The sequence below is a fragment of the Manacus candei genome, unplaced genomic scaffold (genome assembly GCF_025592945.1).
Source record: "Manacus candei isolate 608988 ecotype Guabito, Panama unplaced genomic scaffold, ASM2559294v1 h1tg000018l, whole genome shotgun sequence".
Lineage (NCBI taxonomy): Eukaryota > Metazoa > Chordata > Aves > Passeriformes > Pipridae > Manacus > Manacus candei.
In genome coordinates this window covers 21,012,176-21,028,527 of record NW_026138066.1, presented here as the reverse complement: position 1 = coordinate 21,028,527, position 16,352 = coordinate 21,012,176, and the positions used below count along the sequence as shown (strand labels likewise).

Here is a 16,352-nt window from a genome sequence, read left to right as displayed (position 1 = left end):
AGTTTTTAAACTGAAAAGGAAACAAACTCAAAGGCAGCTCATCTTCTGCATTTTTTCCTTCTTGCTGTTTTAAGAAGTTACACCTAAATGATGTAGTTGCTTTTTGAAAGTGGTTCTAAAAACGAATAAATTTCAGAGAAAATTTAAAAATGTTTTTCTAGCTCATTGTGCACATTACTGTACTAAACAATTCTCATGTCAGTCTTCCCTCTCTTTTTGAACATCAGCAAATAAGGAAAAATGTTTTAATGGGACTATGTGAAGTAATCCTTACGTCTGTCTGAGACCAGAGGAGTACTTATGGCCTGTGTACTACATAAACATGACACAAAATCAAAATGAACTTCTGCTATGTTTTATCCTTTTTATGTCTAAAGGAGACCCAAACTATTTGGAGAAAGAGATGAGCCTTCACTGAATCAATATATCCTCTAAAATCTGTGAAACCTCAGGAAAAGCAAGTAGAAATAATTTGATTGTTCAAGAAGTCATACCTAGTTTTTCAGGCAAAATCGTCAAGGAAACAATATTTTTCATAGTTTTATTTCCTGCATGTATAAAGAAGCAAAAAGGAAGAGTTACTTAATTAAACCTGTATATTTTGTAAGTTTTAACATACTTCAGTTTTCCACCAGCCTAATTACATTTTGGCAGGGCTTCTCTAGGTAGCAAAACTGATGGTGAAGATGGTTAGGAGAAGCTGAATGCAGCAGGCATCGGGACACAGAAATGATTTGTCTCACCAGCTGACCATGCTCAGAGCTCACCAGCTGATCTCATACACATATAGACATGAGCATATGTGTGCACACACACAAGTGAGTCCACCCAGGAGCTGCTGGACTTGTGACATCTTCATTTAACTCTCAGTACCTCTGGCCTCTCCAGTTTCTACATCCTAGACTTGAGGTCTCTTGAGCTGCTGGCTCCCACACCGTGTGTTCTGCTTGCCATCTACTCTGGCCTTAAGTTCTTTAGGATCTCACAGACAAAAGCTTCACCCTGCTGGCAGGTCCAGACATAGGGTCTCTGTGGTAGCCCAGCCCCAGAGAGATTCCCATTTTTGGCTCCCACACCTCTGATCTTCTGTAGCTGTCTCCTACTCACAAGCTCACCTGGCTTGAAGATCCCTGGCATCTCTCATGCGTGGAAGGGAAAGCATACCCACATAGGAAATGGAAAATACTTTACAGAATAAAATCTAATAAGGACACTATGCAGTGCTAAAGGATGGGCCTTGACCAGACAAGCACCTTGACAAGCAGCTTGCTTATGCAAAGCTGGCCCCTTTTATTCCCCTTATGCAAAGCTGGCCCCCTTTTTATTCCTCTCCCTTATTCCATGCCTGTTCTTTCTCAAATGCCTTGCCCCCTCCCTTTCCCAAGTAAGCAACCCACACTTAATTACTTTTTGTCTTTGGTCCCACTTTTGGCTAAATTCTGTATTTGGACACTTTGCAATCTTGCAAGCCTGGCCTTAAGTGACATTACTGGTAGGGTTACCTGGGCATCTTGCTGGCTTTGCAAACTCTGCTCCATAAAAAGTCCCAGTATGGCCATCCATGAGGTGGGAAGCTCAGCCATCTTCCCTGGAATTCTCCCTGAACCATCTGTGAAGTTGCACAGAGGGCTGTCTAATATTTATCTGTTTCTCACTGTTATTTTTATGACCAGCAGTCTCTTGTGCCACATGCAGTTGTTCCGTTCATGCAACCTCAGACCAGGGGCTATTTTTCCTTAAAACACACATAGTTTAGGCATTAAGATCCTTGCTGTCTTTTGAGGAAGAGTTCCCTACATGTGTTTTATAGAAAACAAATCAACAGTTTCAGCGGTGTTTTGCACAACACTTAGTATGTTTTGCTTTACTGTTTTGCAGGCTCACATTTTCCTGTGGGAGTTGTACCACCCAGAACCAAATCACCAACACCAGAGTCTTCAACAATAGCATCCTATGTCACTTTGAGGAAGAACAAGAAGATAGATCTAAGAACGGTACTTTAAAATAACTTTCCAGCATTGATGGACAGTGATACAACCTTTCCAAGTTTAAGTTCTGAAGTTATCTTTTTAATTTTCTTAGCAAAAAAAAAAATCACTGTTATTAAAGCATCATATATTAAATTAATGGAGACATCTGTAGAAAGGATGATGATATTATAAATGTTGTGTATGTTAAACTGCACGGAGACACTCGGACTTGGCAACAATTAAAGGATAATGATAAATCCACTGAGCTGCTGAAGTTGAGACATGAGTTGAAAGATCTTAGATTAAAACTTTGAAGGACTTGTATTTGCCTTCTGGGGCTGACTTTTATTTATTTCATTACTAAAGTGATTTGGGAAACACCTAAAGCGGCAAAAAATAAGGATACAGTAAGCAGTGTGCAGGTAATAGGCCTGAAATTTCAGATTAGAGAGTTCTGTAGTCTGTGGGTTAAAGACAGACATTTATATGTAGTAAAAGGAAAAGCTTATCATAGTTGCAGCACAGATAGAAGAGGAGAAGTTGTAGGAAGAAGGGGAGAGGAGAGAAAAACTCACAGGATGTTAACTGGAGAAAGAACTTTTCGGTTTTTGTCAGTGAAACCAGTTACTCTGAATGTACTGAATGCAGCTGATTAACCTGAAGTTGATTTTTATTTTTCATACAAAGTACAGATCTGCCTGTAAATCAGTGAATTTCAAGAAGAAAGTAGGTAAAGTGATGGTTGTTATTTTGGAAAAAATATAATGCTTAGAATTACAGATTTTTAAGTGCTGATAAATTCACTTAGTTTCAGCCTGCACTTGCTGTTAAATGATGCCCAGCTGTAGTTTTTCTTGAAATAAAAAGGCAGAAATCACTATTAGATCAACTGGTATAAATGTCCTGGATCGTTAAATTTCAATTATGTTTCTGTCTCAGTCAAATAACTCGTGTTTGCCAGTTGTATAATGTCTGGTAAATTGTTTTAGCTCGAGAGGATGGCTTTGAGAGAGCATCTACCCTTCTCTTAATGTTTATCATTGATGATGGCAGTGTTACTGCTTAAAAAAGCAAATCATTCCTTCCTTTTATTTTCAGATTTGGTGTTCATTTAATAATAATCGGTTCTTGTACTTTTTTTCACATATATAGGAGATCTTTATTTGCTCACTATTTTTCTGGTTTTTAGTAAGTCATTAGGTGATCTCTTCTGAAGTTGGAAACCGTGGGTTTTTTTAAATCACATATATACATGTTCTTCCATTTAAGGAAAGACCAAGAAGTGCAGTGGAGCAGCTGTGTCTTGCAGAAAGCTCACGGCCTCGAATGACTGTGGAGGAACAGATGGAAAGAATAAAAAGACACCAGCAAGCTTGCCTGAGAGAAAAGAGGAAAGGACTCAATATTATTGGCGTTTCAGACCAGTCTCCTTCACAGAGTTTGTCGTGTGTCAGAGATAATCCATTCAGATTGGCACAGGTGGGTCCCACGTTGATCAAAAGCTTTAATGTGTCCAGTTAAAAACCAGAGGTGTCTGTTTGAGACTGCTTGTATGGAGTCACAGTTCTCTGCCAGACCCAAGAGAAAGGGAGAGCACAATCTTCATGCTTACACTTCTTTTGTCTTTTTGGAAAATAAATAGTTCAAATCTACACACCTTGTGATATTTGTTAGCAGGGTTTTGTCGGGTTTTTTTCTTTTTTAAATTTAGCAAACAACATGAAATTTCAAGGTTCGTGACTAAAAGCAGTGTCAAGGAGAATCATGGTTCAGTTGATGTTGAAAGTAATATATTCAAACATCTGTAACATTTTTAGGTAGGAATGTATATTTATGGTCATGGCTTCTAACTGGTACTCTTTTGCTGTGGTTTTTGAGCTCATAAATTATACATAAAAATAGAACTTGCACTTTTGTTTTCACTCATTCTTAAACTCGCTTCTTTTACTTAACAGTTTATTCAAAGGTAGGGAGAGAGAAGGAAGCTATGAGTGCTTGTCATTAACCAGGAAATACTATCCTGAATATTTATCTAAAAAAAAAAAATCCCTAACAAACAAACAAAAAGCAAGAGCCCAACTAAGTCCAGATTCAGGATAGTGGATGTTAGGCAGCCTACTGCTTTCTAACTGCCAAGAAGTAGTTTTCTTTTTCAATAGCTTAATGGGGTTGGGGTTTTTTGTTTATTTGAGGTTTTTATCTTCTGGCATATTTTTTTCTTCAGACCACACTGTTTATTGATTTGAGGTTTGTTTTTTTTTTTTTTTTTTTTTACACTGGTAGGGAAATGCCTTCTTTTTTGTTTTGTAGGCGTTTAAACATCCAATTTTCCAAAACCAGATTAAATGCGTTGTAGTGTTAAGCAGTCACATATTTCCAAATAAGTTTTAGATTGAGTGGGGTTTTTTCCCCTCTGAGCATGCTAAGCTGCCTTCAGAGCTACACAAAAGTTCCTTTTCCTTCAAGAACACTGGATCCCCAGAAGACACTCGGTATCTGGGCTGACATCATGAATGCTATATGTGAAGGGAGTTCCTAGAAATACTTCTGTGATGAGCACTGCCTTTCTCGAGAAGAGGATGTGCAAAGCAAACCTCTGCAGACCTTGCTTGGGTAGTTTTTACGGAGGTGCTCAAGCTTTACCACTCTCCTGTGGTATCATTTCCTACCTCAGGGTGAGGAAACTGCAGCTACATCTCTCATACGTGGGTAGCCAGCACAGTGGGGGAAGGGGCCAAATCCTCTGTGCCAGAACTCAAAAGAATATTGTCCATGTCAGCATGTCCTTCAGCCTTCTGTGTGAAATCAGGGCTCTGTGGATGATAAGAACTTTACAGAATACGTGAGAGGATGTCTGAATTGAATATTTAGCTAGTAGTCTGTGCTATGGAATCACTTCTTCTACCACAGCTTTAATTCTTCTACAATGCTATTTGGCAAAAAGCCCTAAGATGAGGTATTATGCTGTAGTAATAGTTTTTATTTTTGAAAGCATAGTTTCTGTGTCTATTGATTTTTAGAAAAGTGGTGCAATGGCATTAACTGCTGGAAGTCTTTTCGTCTGTGGTTTGGTTATTTAAGAATTGTAGGAAAAAATGGATTTTATAAATGGCCTGCTGTGTAATTTTTAAGTGATTACCATAATACAAAAGGAAGTTGCTTCACAATTGTTATTGGGAACAGCATATGATAAGGATGCAGACTTTAATTTAGGAGAGTAAAGAGATTGATTTATGGACTGACTTACATGATTTCCTCTTAATAGTGTGCATGTGTAAAATCACAGGAATTCAGCCTCAAGATTTACTGCTTTTATGGCTCCCATTTTTCTCAGCCCCAGTTCTTTGATAAGATGAACCTCACTTCAGTTCAGTTTGCTACTCTGACAAGATAATGTTCACAGTTCACAATCTTAAGCCACCTCTACCATCCTCCCACAAAAATTTTATATCAACTTCTTCTCTGTGCAATGGATTTTTTTTTAGGGGATAAGTAATATCCTCTACCGTTATCAAATGCTATGTTGTCCTTTATTAAATCAGTTCACAGCATAGGCTTGGAGGATACCCAAGATAATTGGAGAAAGTGCACACAGGTGCACCGTGAATTTTGTGCTGAAAGCAGATTTTTATCCTTTTTCTTTTTTTTAGCCAAGAAAAGCTGTTTTATAAAAAGAACAGTGGTTATGAATGCAAGTAAGAAAGCTACTAAGCTTGTGTGTGACTGAGCTAAATATGAATAAAATTTCAGAAGATAAAGGTGACATTGAAATGCTGGGGATGAAGGGGGGGCACAGGAAGTACAATAGTCTTACAGACAAAGGAGTGTCAGGCTGAACTGTTTTAAATGGTACAAAAATGAGAAAATTCTAAGTCCTTAACAATTTCCATTTTCCTTATTGCAATGTGGTGCACATAAGGTTTTTTGAGTATTATATTTTAACACAGTCATAGAACACCATCAGACTCAGAACTGAGACAGTGACAATTTTTGTAAGAATACGTCTCTATATCAATTTTGTTCCACAGAATCGAAAAAAGGATGATGCTGTATATAGTAACATGAAGGAATTAGAGAGCACCAGTAGAGAAAATAATTTGAAACAAAATAATGGAAGTCCTGGAGAAGAAATAGCACAACTAAAGCACGATGGAGAACAAGAACATAATTCAGGTTTTACTAAAGAGGTACTGAACTGTCCCTTATTGAACTGTTCATCACCCTGTCTTGCAGTAGAAAAATATTTTTAGCCACAGACAGCAGAGTGTGGGAAATTGAACCAGTTCCTTCTGCTTGGAAAATAAAGATTTCTTTTTGTATATACAGTATTCTATAGAGAATCACAAGATTTTATCAGATCTGCCTACAGCTGAGACCTTGAGTTCTCTTGTGTATGGCTTTTAAATTTCTGTTCATTGCTTAGACTGTCCAAGGTTTTGACAATCATTTAATACACCTGAATTTTTGTTTGGTTGGCTGTAGTGCATCAAATAGTTTATAGAAAGCAGAATAAAGGTGACACAACAATTTACACATGGAAGTAGGCAATAACTGTACTTTGTGCTGTTTGGCCACTGATTTGATTTCTGTCTTGAAATAGTTTCCAACTCACTTGGCAGTGAATTACCTTGGTGTTTCTGGTGCTAAAGTGCCCTGAACCCTCAGCAAAACCAGGCCGATTATGAGAAATAGATTACTGGAGTTGTTTTTGCATAATCACATCCTGCTTATAGTTTAATATTTTTTAAAATATTGTGTAGAGGTTTTTTTCTTCATCTGTACCTGTATTCCTCAATCATCCTTTGCTTTTCCTTTTCCTCACTCGCTTTTCCTTTCGTTTTCCTATTTTATATTTAGTTTTTATAAACATATCTCTGATGGAGAATGGTAAAAATCAAATAACTAACTTCTGTTGTTATTCTTCAAACCCACTTTCTCTTGAGAGTCTGTTCCTTTGTTAAAAATGTAAATCTTTTAAAGGAAAATTATGTCATACACTTATATTGACTATATCTAATCAGACCTTTAAGGGCAGCATTCAGCCCTATCAGCAATATATTCCAGTATCTGGAATCTCTGTTGGCACTGTAAATAGATGGATAGCATGAAAAATAGGCAGGCTGCAATCCAAAGAGTTCAGATAAGTTCTGGAAGTTATTTAGTCAAGCCCTGCCCATTGGCTCTGGTATAAGTTTCAGGATAACTCTATTAACCTGAGTGGTATTGATAAAAATTTCTTAAGTTATGTAATTCTGAGTTACTAAGTATACATGATGGCAAAATTTGTCTGTTAATAAAACTGTTTCCTGGTACTGTATTTCTTATCTGCCACTTAGTGTGTGTTACAGCTTTTTGTTTCATGATTTCAATTTTTTTATAGCTGTCAAAAACTGATGATCTTTTATCAGATGCACATGTTGCATCTGACTCAAAAGAAGTGAGTAATGAAGAGAAAGCAGAAAAGAAAAATAAATTGGAAGAAACACATGATGGTGATATAAGGTAAAAATAAAACAAGATGTTCAGAGGCTATTTTAAACTTGCACATTTTATTTATTAGCTGAACGGACCAGGCAACTGCCATAAATACTGAAAAGGTAGATTTATGTGTTTCTGAGTGGTTTACATATAGGGAAATCTGGTGAGAAGCTTAACTGCTGCAGGGGGTCAGTAAGAGGTGATGAGTTGGTGGGTGAAACAATGTTTATTTTCAAGTATTGCCCCAGTGATAAACGGAATATGTTCATAATCCTTGTTTGGCCTTGTTATGTATTTCATAATTGTGAACACTTCAGCCAGGGCTTCCATAGCAAGCTCTTTACTGCTGGTATTTAGGAGCAAACTAAACAACTTATTTTACATCTCCTGCTTTAATTTTTACTTCAGTATTTTGAAGCATTGCAGAATTAGAGGGATATTAAGTCCTGGATATTTCTCTCTCAGGATCCATAACTTCTGTGTGAGTTGCACTGCAGGTCCTAAATGAGTTCTTACATTAGGTCATAACTTTCTCACAGGACCCTTCAGCAGTAGAAAACTGCAGGAGGAATGTAAGGAAAGGAATTAAATTTCGAGTGCCTTTTTTTTTTTTAAGTGTAGCTACACGAAGCAGGAGGCTTTCAAAATGAGTGCTCGATTTATTCTACGCGGACTTGCAAGTTGCAACTTTTCCCTGTTAACGGGAGAAAATTAAATGATAACTCCTGTACTTAGTGGTTAACACCTGAAATTAAGTTGGAGCGAGTTCTAAACGCTGTGCTTTTTTTTTTAACCAGCCTGCAGAGTGTGACCACAGTTACAAACCACAAACCCAAAACCAGCTCAGAAGAAAGTGAAGTAGTTAGCGTTCGAGATCAAGAAGGGATTATGTCTTCATTTGAATTAGCAGCACAGTCTTCAAAAGGAAATCAGGCAACAGCAGGTATGGAAAAAGAGTTTGGACTGAAGCACAGCTTACACAGTACATATGTAAAACTTTATTTCATTTTGGTTATGTCCTTTGATGCTCTGAAACCCTTGTGGATTGAAAGTGCTGAGCTAGTCTGCATGTCAAGTGCAGAGTTTTATAATGTAGAGAAAAATAGTTTCCCACTGGACAGCTACAGAAATTCCATTTTTCTGAGGTTTTAATGTAGATCTTACAGTTGCATTTAATTTTAGGGGTTTAAATAACTGTTGCCAGAAATTAAGTCATACTGTAGTTGTTGGTTGGAACAAACACTTCCTTATTCATCTTGTAGAACAGCATCTCAATCTGGATATGCATAGATTTTTTTACCATTGCTCCTTGCTACTGAGTGGCCTCAGATATGCCCAAGATTGTGGAATCCTCAAGAGTTTCCAGTATATCTAGCAGACTTTGAACTAGCAAGTAAAAGACCCCAGTTTGGTCACATTTTGAGGAGTAAGAAAAGATGAAGAAACAGAAAACAGTGGTACAATGACTGGTGGTGTACTACTTTGCAAGAAGAAAAGGCTGGAATAAAGCAAAATGTATTCAAAGAGGGGGAGAAAGAGAGGAGTGAATGGGGGAGGAGGCAGGAAGAAGATAGAATTTAAGACAGTATTAGGATTATTTGCTGATGGGAATGGTTAAATAAGCCAAATGGTTCAATTTATGGATATAAGAGGTGATCTGGACCTTTGTAGTACAGTCAGCAATCCTTTCTGTGACTTGATAATCAAAACCAGAACTCGTGTGTACATTTTGTAGTGCTCAGCAGAATAAAACATCTTAGTTAATCTGAGTTGGGATATAAGGGTGGGTTTGGGAAAGTATCCCAACTACTAAAATTTTACTTTTTTTTTTTTTTCCCCTCTCTCTCTCTTTGCAACATAAATAACACATCAGCATTCATGTGTTTGTTCTACTAGTTATTTTTAAGTCTGATAAATGACCTTTCTTGAGAACAAGTATTCTCTCCCCTGATGTTGTGCTTTTTGTGCTGATCAGATTTTAAGTCTTTACTTGTGTAGCTTGTGTACTAAGTCCCTGCTTATGTTTACAACGGCTTGAAATGGCCATTTTCAAGCTTGTATTTGTTGTGGCTTCTGTAACTGGTATTTTTTTGTATTTATCTTATTTCTTTTGCTGTATGACTCGCAGTGAAAAGTTTGCCTTCTTCACCAGAATCGTCATTGTCACCAGCTCCATCTACACAGACACAGCTCACAGAAGGATCACATTTCATGTGTGTATAGTTACAGAGAAGTACGTCCTTTTTTTTCCCCCACCCCTCCTGTTCCTAATATTTTTCTAAGTACGTGTACTCTGGTTATTTTCTTGAGAAACATCTGTAGGCAGTACTCAGCAAGACAAAGTTACCTGCGATGTTGAATATAAACTAACCAGAAAACAAACAAATTCATGTATTGATTTGCTTGCAAGGAGTGTATTCTCTCTCCAAGTACAAAGAGAAAGGGCTAATTGGTTTATCAAGCTGAGTTCTCCACAACTGGCAAGATAATGGCCCTTTGAATTACATGAGAGACCTGAGCTGTTCCGAAGCTGATAGTTAAGGTATGAGCATCACTGCAGAGGTGCAAATGAATCTTGATGCTTCAGTCCTGGTAATAGGCAACTGCAGCTTGGGCTCTCAGTGCTGCAGGGAATGGTCTAACAGCCTGGAGAGGTTATAGCTTAAGACAGGGGTGACTGAGACGTGACAAGCAGAAGGGAAAAACCAGGGGTGAAAGAAACACAACAATTACAAAACTTTTTTTTTTTTTCTTTCTGTAGAGGAAGCCCTTGTCACAGTGGGTGATTGCTTCCAGGAGTCAAGTTAGAATGCATGAGTTGGGCTAGATTTACATGTTCCTACCTGTAGTGTTACCTGCTTAATGAATGGCAATGAAAATCCAAGTATGTGTGTTTGTTTATACGAGGGTTTACCGAAATTAGTAGGATACCAGTGTGAATGCCTCAGCACTTTACCAGCGTTTAAATCAATCCACATTTCTTTGTTGTCAGGAAGTACCTGTTTAAATAAGCTTTCTACTAAAAGAATGAGCTTTGTTTCAATGGCAATGTCAAATGCCATAGCTAATGTAACTTAAAAAAAACTTTAAAATCAAGAAAGTTTTAAAACTGAGACATTTTCAGTCATTTAGCGTGAGGAGATCTGAAAATGCATATTCTTAATTTACCCTCCCAATCTCCATTGCCAAGCTTTCATCTTAACAATATTAGACTTATTAGTCATCCCGGGCACCTTTATTGTAGGAACTAAGAACAGGAAACTATTTATACTCTTCAAAAAAAAACAAAAGGAAAATTATTTTAATCTTTTTTCCTTTTGAGAGAGTGGAAAATGCCATCTTCCCATTCAGTCCTGACACTGTTGCTACCTTCCTCATGGGTGTGGTCCATCATGGTTAGATTTAGCTTGAACCTTTGTGCTTTTATTCAGTTTTTCATTACAGATCTATTTAAAAAAGACAAGTGGGACTTTTTTCCTGGAAATGCTGATTTGTGTTAATGCATTTAAATTTCACTATATGAATATACACACATTTATCATGAATCTCCTTTTTAAATAGGGCAAACATTCCCCCAGCAACTCAATTTTGGGTCATTGGTGAAAATGAAACTGCACTGCTGGATTCTGTCAGTGGCCACAGCACGCCTGTCTTGAAAGGGGAAGCAACCAGAAATTTGTCACCAATTGCATTGAGTTGCTTTCAGTTCTTGTCATCAGCTCAGATGATCAGATCAGCAAATCCATTTTCTTCAGGGTTTGTGCTAAATATGAGACTAGCAAAAGCAAAGCCCTCATTTAGTGATCTGCCTTGTGACTCACTGCCCAAGCCTTGGCACCCTCAGCAAGGTGTATTCCAGTGGCCAGCACTGCAGTGTTTCTGTGTCAGGGGCAGTTCTGCAAAGAGGCCTTAATTGTTACAGCAAAATGGTACATCTGGGATGGCACTTGGAAAACTAACACTCTGCTTACACATGCCTGTCCATGATGAAGAAAGCATTCCAGAACTTCAAATGCATCCTTTGTGGCTGTTCAGTATTTGATTTGAGTTGGGGAAAAAAGCTTTCAACTATGTGCATATACATTCCACCCTGCTGCATTTGATGCCCCCAGTTGATTGTTTCCCAGGAGTTCCAAACCAAATTCATGCCATGAGCTGGGCTTAGCATACATAGATGTCTGAAGCACAGTGCTTGCCTGCAGTGTTCACTGCCCCTCACCTCCTGGGGCTCTGGTTCCAGTATTCCAAGGGCTTCGTGCTTTGCTGAGACCTCACTTTTAACGTGCAGGAACTGGGTGTCTCTCAGATGCAAAGGAGTCCTGGGTGGCAAAGGCAACTTCAAAGCTGCAGGATCAGCCCTGTTCACACACAACCAAATTTTTCAGGCAGCATCTGGAAAATGCATAGTAGATTTCAGAGAATCAAGAGGTAATACCTATATTTGGCTTTTACAGTCAATTAGTAAAACGATACTCTTGGCCTGATACCAGGGGAATTTGGCAGAGGAAATTGGTGGCAAAGGATACTGTAGGACTAAGGAGAAACCAGTTAACACAAGGCTACTTTCTATTTCACAGTCCTTGCTTTGCAGAGACAAATCTGTATGTTTATCACAAGCACTGTTGGATTTTAAGCACGACGTTTTCTCTGCACAGCGGAGGGATAATGACATTTTAATACAGCACCTGGATTCAAAGCTCAGAAACATTCTTAGTAATGAACTGTTAAAAAGTATTTATAGAAGTCCTAGCATCAGTTATCAATATTCAGCAAGCTCTGGGTGGAGCACTTGAACTTCAGAACACCTTTACAGCTACGCTGCCATTACGGTGTAGCATCTAAATAATACTGCATACCTCTTCAAATTGTGCCTGTCATTTATTAGAGCAATTAGGATCTTTGTTATTATTGCTGGTTTTTTATGAAGAACATTTGGGGATGACCATGAATTACAGGATAAAACTCTAGGAATAAGCACACTTTTATTTGAAGTCGTGTAAATTTGAAAAAAAAAAGGTTGGTTTTGCCTCTTGCTGTCGAAATACCTTGGCATCGCTGTTGTTCATCAGGAAAACAGATTTTGGAAACAACTGATTCCTAAGATACTTTGTAATGTTCTACACCTACATTGCTAGGATGAGGTCAGAAATTCTTTGCTGTGTTTAGTCCCATGAGTTGCTTTATACAATATTCTGTTGCTAAAATAGAGTAACTTAATCTACGTCTGTCTTTCAGCACTGACGGCTTCTGTTGAAACAATTCATGCCTGAGATGTATGGACCTGACCTATGAAAATATGAGAAGATATTGTACAGTATATTTTAAATCTATGAAATTCATAGTTCTGATGCTTTTGGCCACAGAGCATCGTTTTATCACTTCCTGGAAAATGTTTATTCCAAGAGAGCTTTAACTGGCCCACGTGTACACTCAACAACCTTCAGATTGTTCTCCTGATACCAGCTTGCTGCTATGATTTCTGTGCACATAAAACAAAGGCTCTTTTTAATGTGCAGCCTACAGTCAGAACCTTATTTGCTATTCTCCAGAATTTAATGTTCTTTTAATTATGGATCATGTAAGTTTACTTTTTTGCCTCTTTTAGATGCGTAACTCGGTTAATTTTACATATCACCACTAAAACTTGTTTTACACTTTTTAAACATTACAATTTATTGTTTTGACATTTTATTTGTAAAATTTTTATATATATATATACATATAGATATATTTAAAATGTGCCATTTTTATTATTGCTTAGTAAAATATGTCCTGTTTCTGCTGTAATTATTTCTTGGTCAGGTTGCAATGTCAGCAGTTACTGCCACACTTCTGTCAACATAGACATTAATGTTAGTGGTTACTTTTTCTTGAATAAAATGGAGTGTAGGTATTTTGAGGTACTGGGCTTTTCCTTCATGGGGTTAGGGTGTGTACAGCAATAAGCAGGTTTTCAATCCAGTACTTAGTTTGTGTACAAATGTAATTATGTTCATTGTGTATATATTATACAATGAGCACATATGATGTAAGTATAAGAAGCCACTTATTATTGTTCAAAAATACGAATGTTCATATCCCATTTCTTTTATATCATATTAAATAAATGTTGATGTTCTTAAGGACTTGTATGGTTAGTGTTTCTTCCAGCAAACAGATGTCACACTGTGTTCCACCTTTTGATGTGGGGAATGCAACAATTCCTATCTCATTGGCAACATCACCTGTCAACCAGAGTAGCAGTGACAGACTCTTAAGAGATCCCAGTCTTCCTCAACGGGAAAGAATAAGGCTGCAACACAGAACAAAAAAGACAACCTGAGACTGAGACACAAGAAATACAGGTTCAGCTTCTGACTCTCCCAGACTTGTATTGTGATATTGGAATAATCACTTAGTCATTCTGTGCCTCCATTCCCTGCCTGTTTACGTGAGAGGTAACAGCCTGTCTTAGCGGGGTGTGGTGAGCAGTAATTCAATATTTGCAAACGTTGATTGTCAAGTTCACTTGGGGTTAAGGAGAGAAGTGTGATGATTCCTTGAGGCTTTGGCATCTGCAAGGCATCTTCCAGAAACTGAAAGAAAAGCTGAAATAATTTGTCTGGTGTTGTCACACTGCAGATGTTACTGTAGCTTCGCCTTCCCACCTTGCACAGCTGTCTGAATTTGCCTGAGACAAAAAGAGGTTTAGAAAAGAGTGATGAAAAACGAAACGATTTAAAGGAAAGCTTTTGAATCTAGGAATTAAAGCTGAGGAATCTTTCACAGGTTCAGGCAACTGCTCTGTGCTTGGGTGCATGTGTGTGCCATAAGTGGTAAGGCAAGTTTCACAAGAAGACAACTGCCAGCTCCTGTTGCACTTTTTTTATCGTACAAATCATATCCTGATCAGGTTAATATTGCTGTTCTAGAGACTGTATAATTCATTGTGTTTTCCCATAGAGGAATGCCTGAGATTAATACACAGTTTGAAATAACTCTATCATTGCCTCCCTCCCCAAGTAGGAGTTTGTGTTCCTGGGGCTCTTCACTACCAAGACACAGAGTACACTGTCTGGCTGCCTGTTCTTCTGCCATTTTCTTAGAAAAGTGAAAAAACAGGAATCAGAATTTAGCAGCAGAGTTTGGAAAGTCACAGGGAAAGAAGTGGCTAAAGGAAAGAAAATCAATCATGATGCAGGCAGACAGCATCCATCTGAAAGTTTGTCCAAATAGCCATCTTTTTTTTTTTGGAGCAGTAGCCCTAAATTAGTGCATCCTTCCTTCCAAAAAATAGAGTGAAGGAGAGGAAGGTGATACTTTTTTTGTTTTTGCTCAACCAGCTGAGGTTTAAGTTCAGTGGCATCACTGGAACACCTGAGGCAAAGCAAATAGGACACACCCTGTTCTCTCCCTAACCCTTCTGGTGAGATCTGTTTGCTGTCAAATTTTGCAATCTTTCTGCCCTTGCTGCCAAGAATTGCAACCAACAAAGGAAAGAATGACTAAGTGATTTTTGGACATTTATAGATGTTGGCTGTGTTTAAAGCATTAAAGGTTTGGTGTATCTGCAAAGAATGTGCAGTTTGTACTGAAGCTGCGTGGAAGAATTAGCAAGTTTTGCTGGTATAATTGTTGGCAAAGATAGCAAAGGTAAATGATGCAGGAATGTAGTAATGCTCATAGACTACAATTTCACTTCCTGTGGGCACTTTCAGCAAAGACTTGGAGTTTCATTGGGTGCTTTATTTTTTGTCTTATAGAAAAAGAAAATATGGCTTTGTGTTATCACAGAGCATCTACTGTTTCTTACCTCATCAGAATAACTCATCCCAATGATCACACTCCTGAGATATAGAAATATCAGAATTCTGATATGGTCAGCTTTCAAACATCTATTTTAAGTTTGTATCTAGGATATTTTTATATTTCTGACTGATTGCTTTATTGGCTATTGCACTGACACTTGTATATATGGAACGTGCTTTTTTTCAAAAGCAGGAGTCCTTAGGAATAATGCAACACATTCTCTACAGATGTTCATGCTTTTCAGAACCAATTACATCTATTTTTGTCTTTTGTTCACCATTTGCATTGTTCCAAGGCTACTAGAGAATGTGATTCTTTTAAGTCCCTTAATAAAGTGACATTACTTAACAGTTATAGTTGGTGTCTTGGCAGTTTTTGTATGTTGTGGACTGGCTCAAAGAGAAAGACCTCACCGGGCAGTTGAAACCCAAACCTTGTTTATGTTATTACTGAGGGGGGGGGGGAAAGTAGTCTTCAGTTCATATTTCCTCATAAATAATCTGTAATAAAATTAATCCAGTAAGGTTCTATTTTCAGGAAATTGGGGGGGGGGGGGGGGGGAATAAACGTTTCTGTCTAAATCACAGTAATTGGACAGACTGAGACAGAATTACTGCCCACCCTCTTGGATTCACTAAATGTACCAGGAATACATACATGAAAAATATTAATGAATTACACTGTTAGTGGTAGATCTACTAAATTCTTTAGAAGTAGGGCTGGTGGGTTAAGTTTTATCCTGGTCAAGTAAAGCAGCAGAATAAAAGATCTTTAATCAATGGTGCTGTTGGATAAGTCTTAACCTTAAACTTTTCATTATATTGTAACAATAAGGTGGAGGGTTTTTTTTTTGCCTTTTCTAATAAACCATAAGTAGTACTCATTCAGGTCTCAGAAGTGAGTCATCATGTCTTTTCTCACAATGCTATTTGATCCCTGGATTTTGCTATACTTATTTTCTGAAGTTATTCTACCTTATTTCACTTTGATTCCTCAGTTAAAATGTTCTTTTCCATCCTTTAGAAAGTTGACATTTAAATGGCTGATAAACAAATTGCCTATACCTGGCATTAATAATATATTTGAAACAACTTAATTTAACTTTTTTAAGGATGC

General features: G+C 37.7%; 1 protein-coding gene across 12 annotated transcripts in view; it reads left to right on the top strand.

The window, feature by feature from the left end:
* Window positions 1-15,590, top strand: part of PLEKHA5 (pleckstrin homology domain containing A5) — a 167,099-nt gene extending 151,509 nt beyond the window's left edge. For 10 of the 12 annotated variants that reach the window (XM_051784430.1, XM_051784426.1, XM_051784429.1 and 7 more), the window contains 7 exons: window positions 1,879-1,994; window positions 3,240-3,449; window positions 5,999-6,157; window positions 7,351-7,472; window positions 8,246-8,391; window positions 9,577-9,681; window positions 12,684-12,727. In XM_051784430.1, coding sequence (XP_051640390.1) covers window positions 1,879-1,994; window positions 3,240-3,449; window positions 5,999-6,157; window positions 7,351-7,472; window positions 8,246-8,391; window positions 9,577-9,671 — 848 coding nt within the window. In that variant the 3' untranslated portion in view covers window positions 9,672-9,681; window positions 12,684-12,727. Of the gene's footprint in view, window positions 1-1,878; window positions 1,995-3,239; window positions 3,450-5,998; window positions 6,158-7,350; window positions 7,473-8,245; window positions 8,392-9,576; window positions 9,682-12,683 lie in introns of those variants that run through there. The other 2 variants (XM_051784421.1, XR_007904048.1) reach the window with 2 other exon arrangements.
* The last annotated feature ends 762 nt before the right edge of the window (window positions 15,591-16,352 follow it).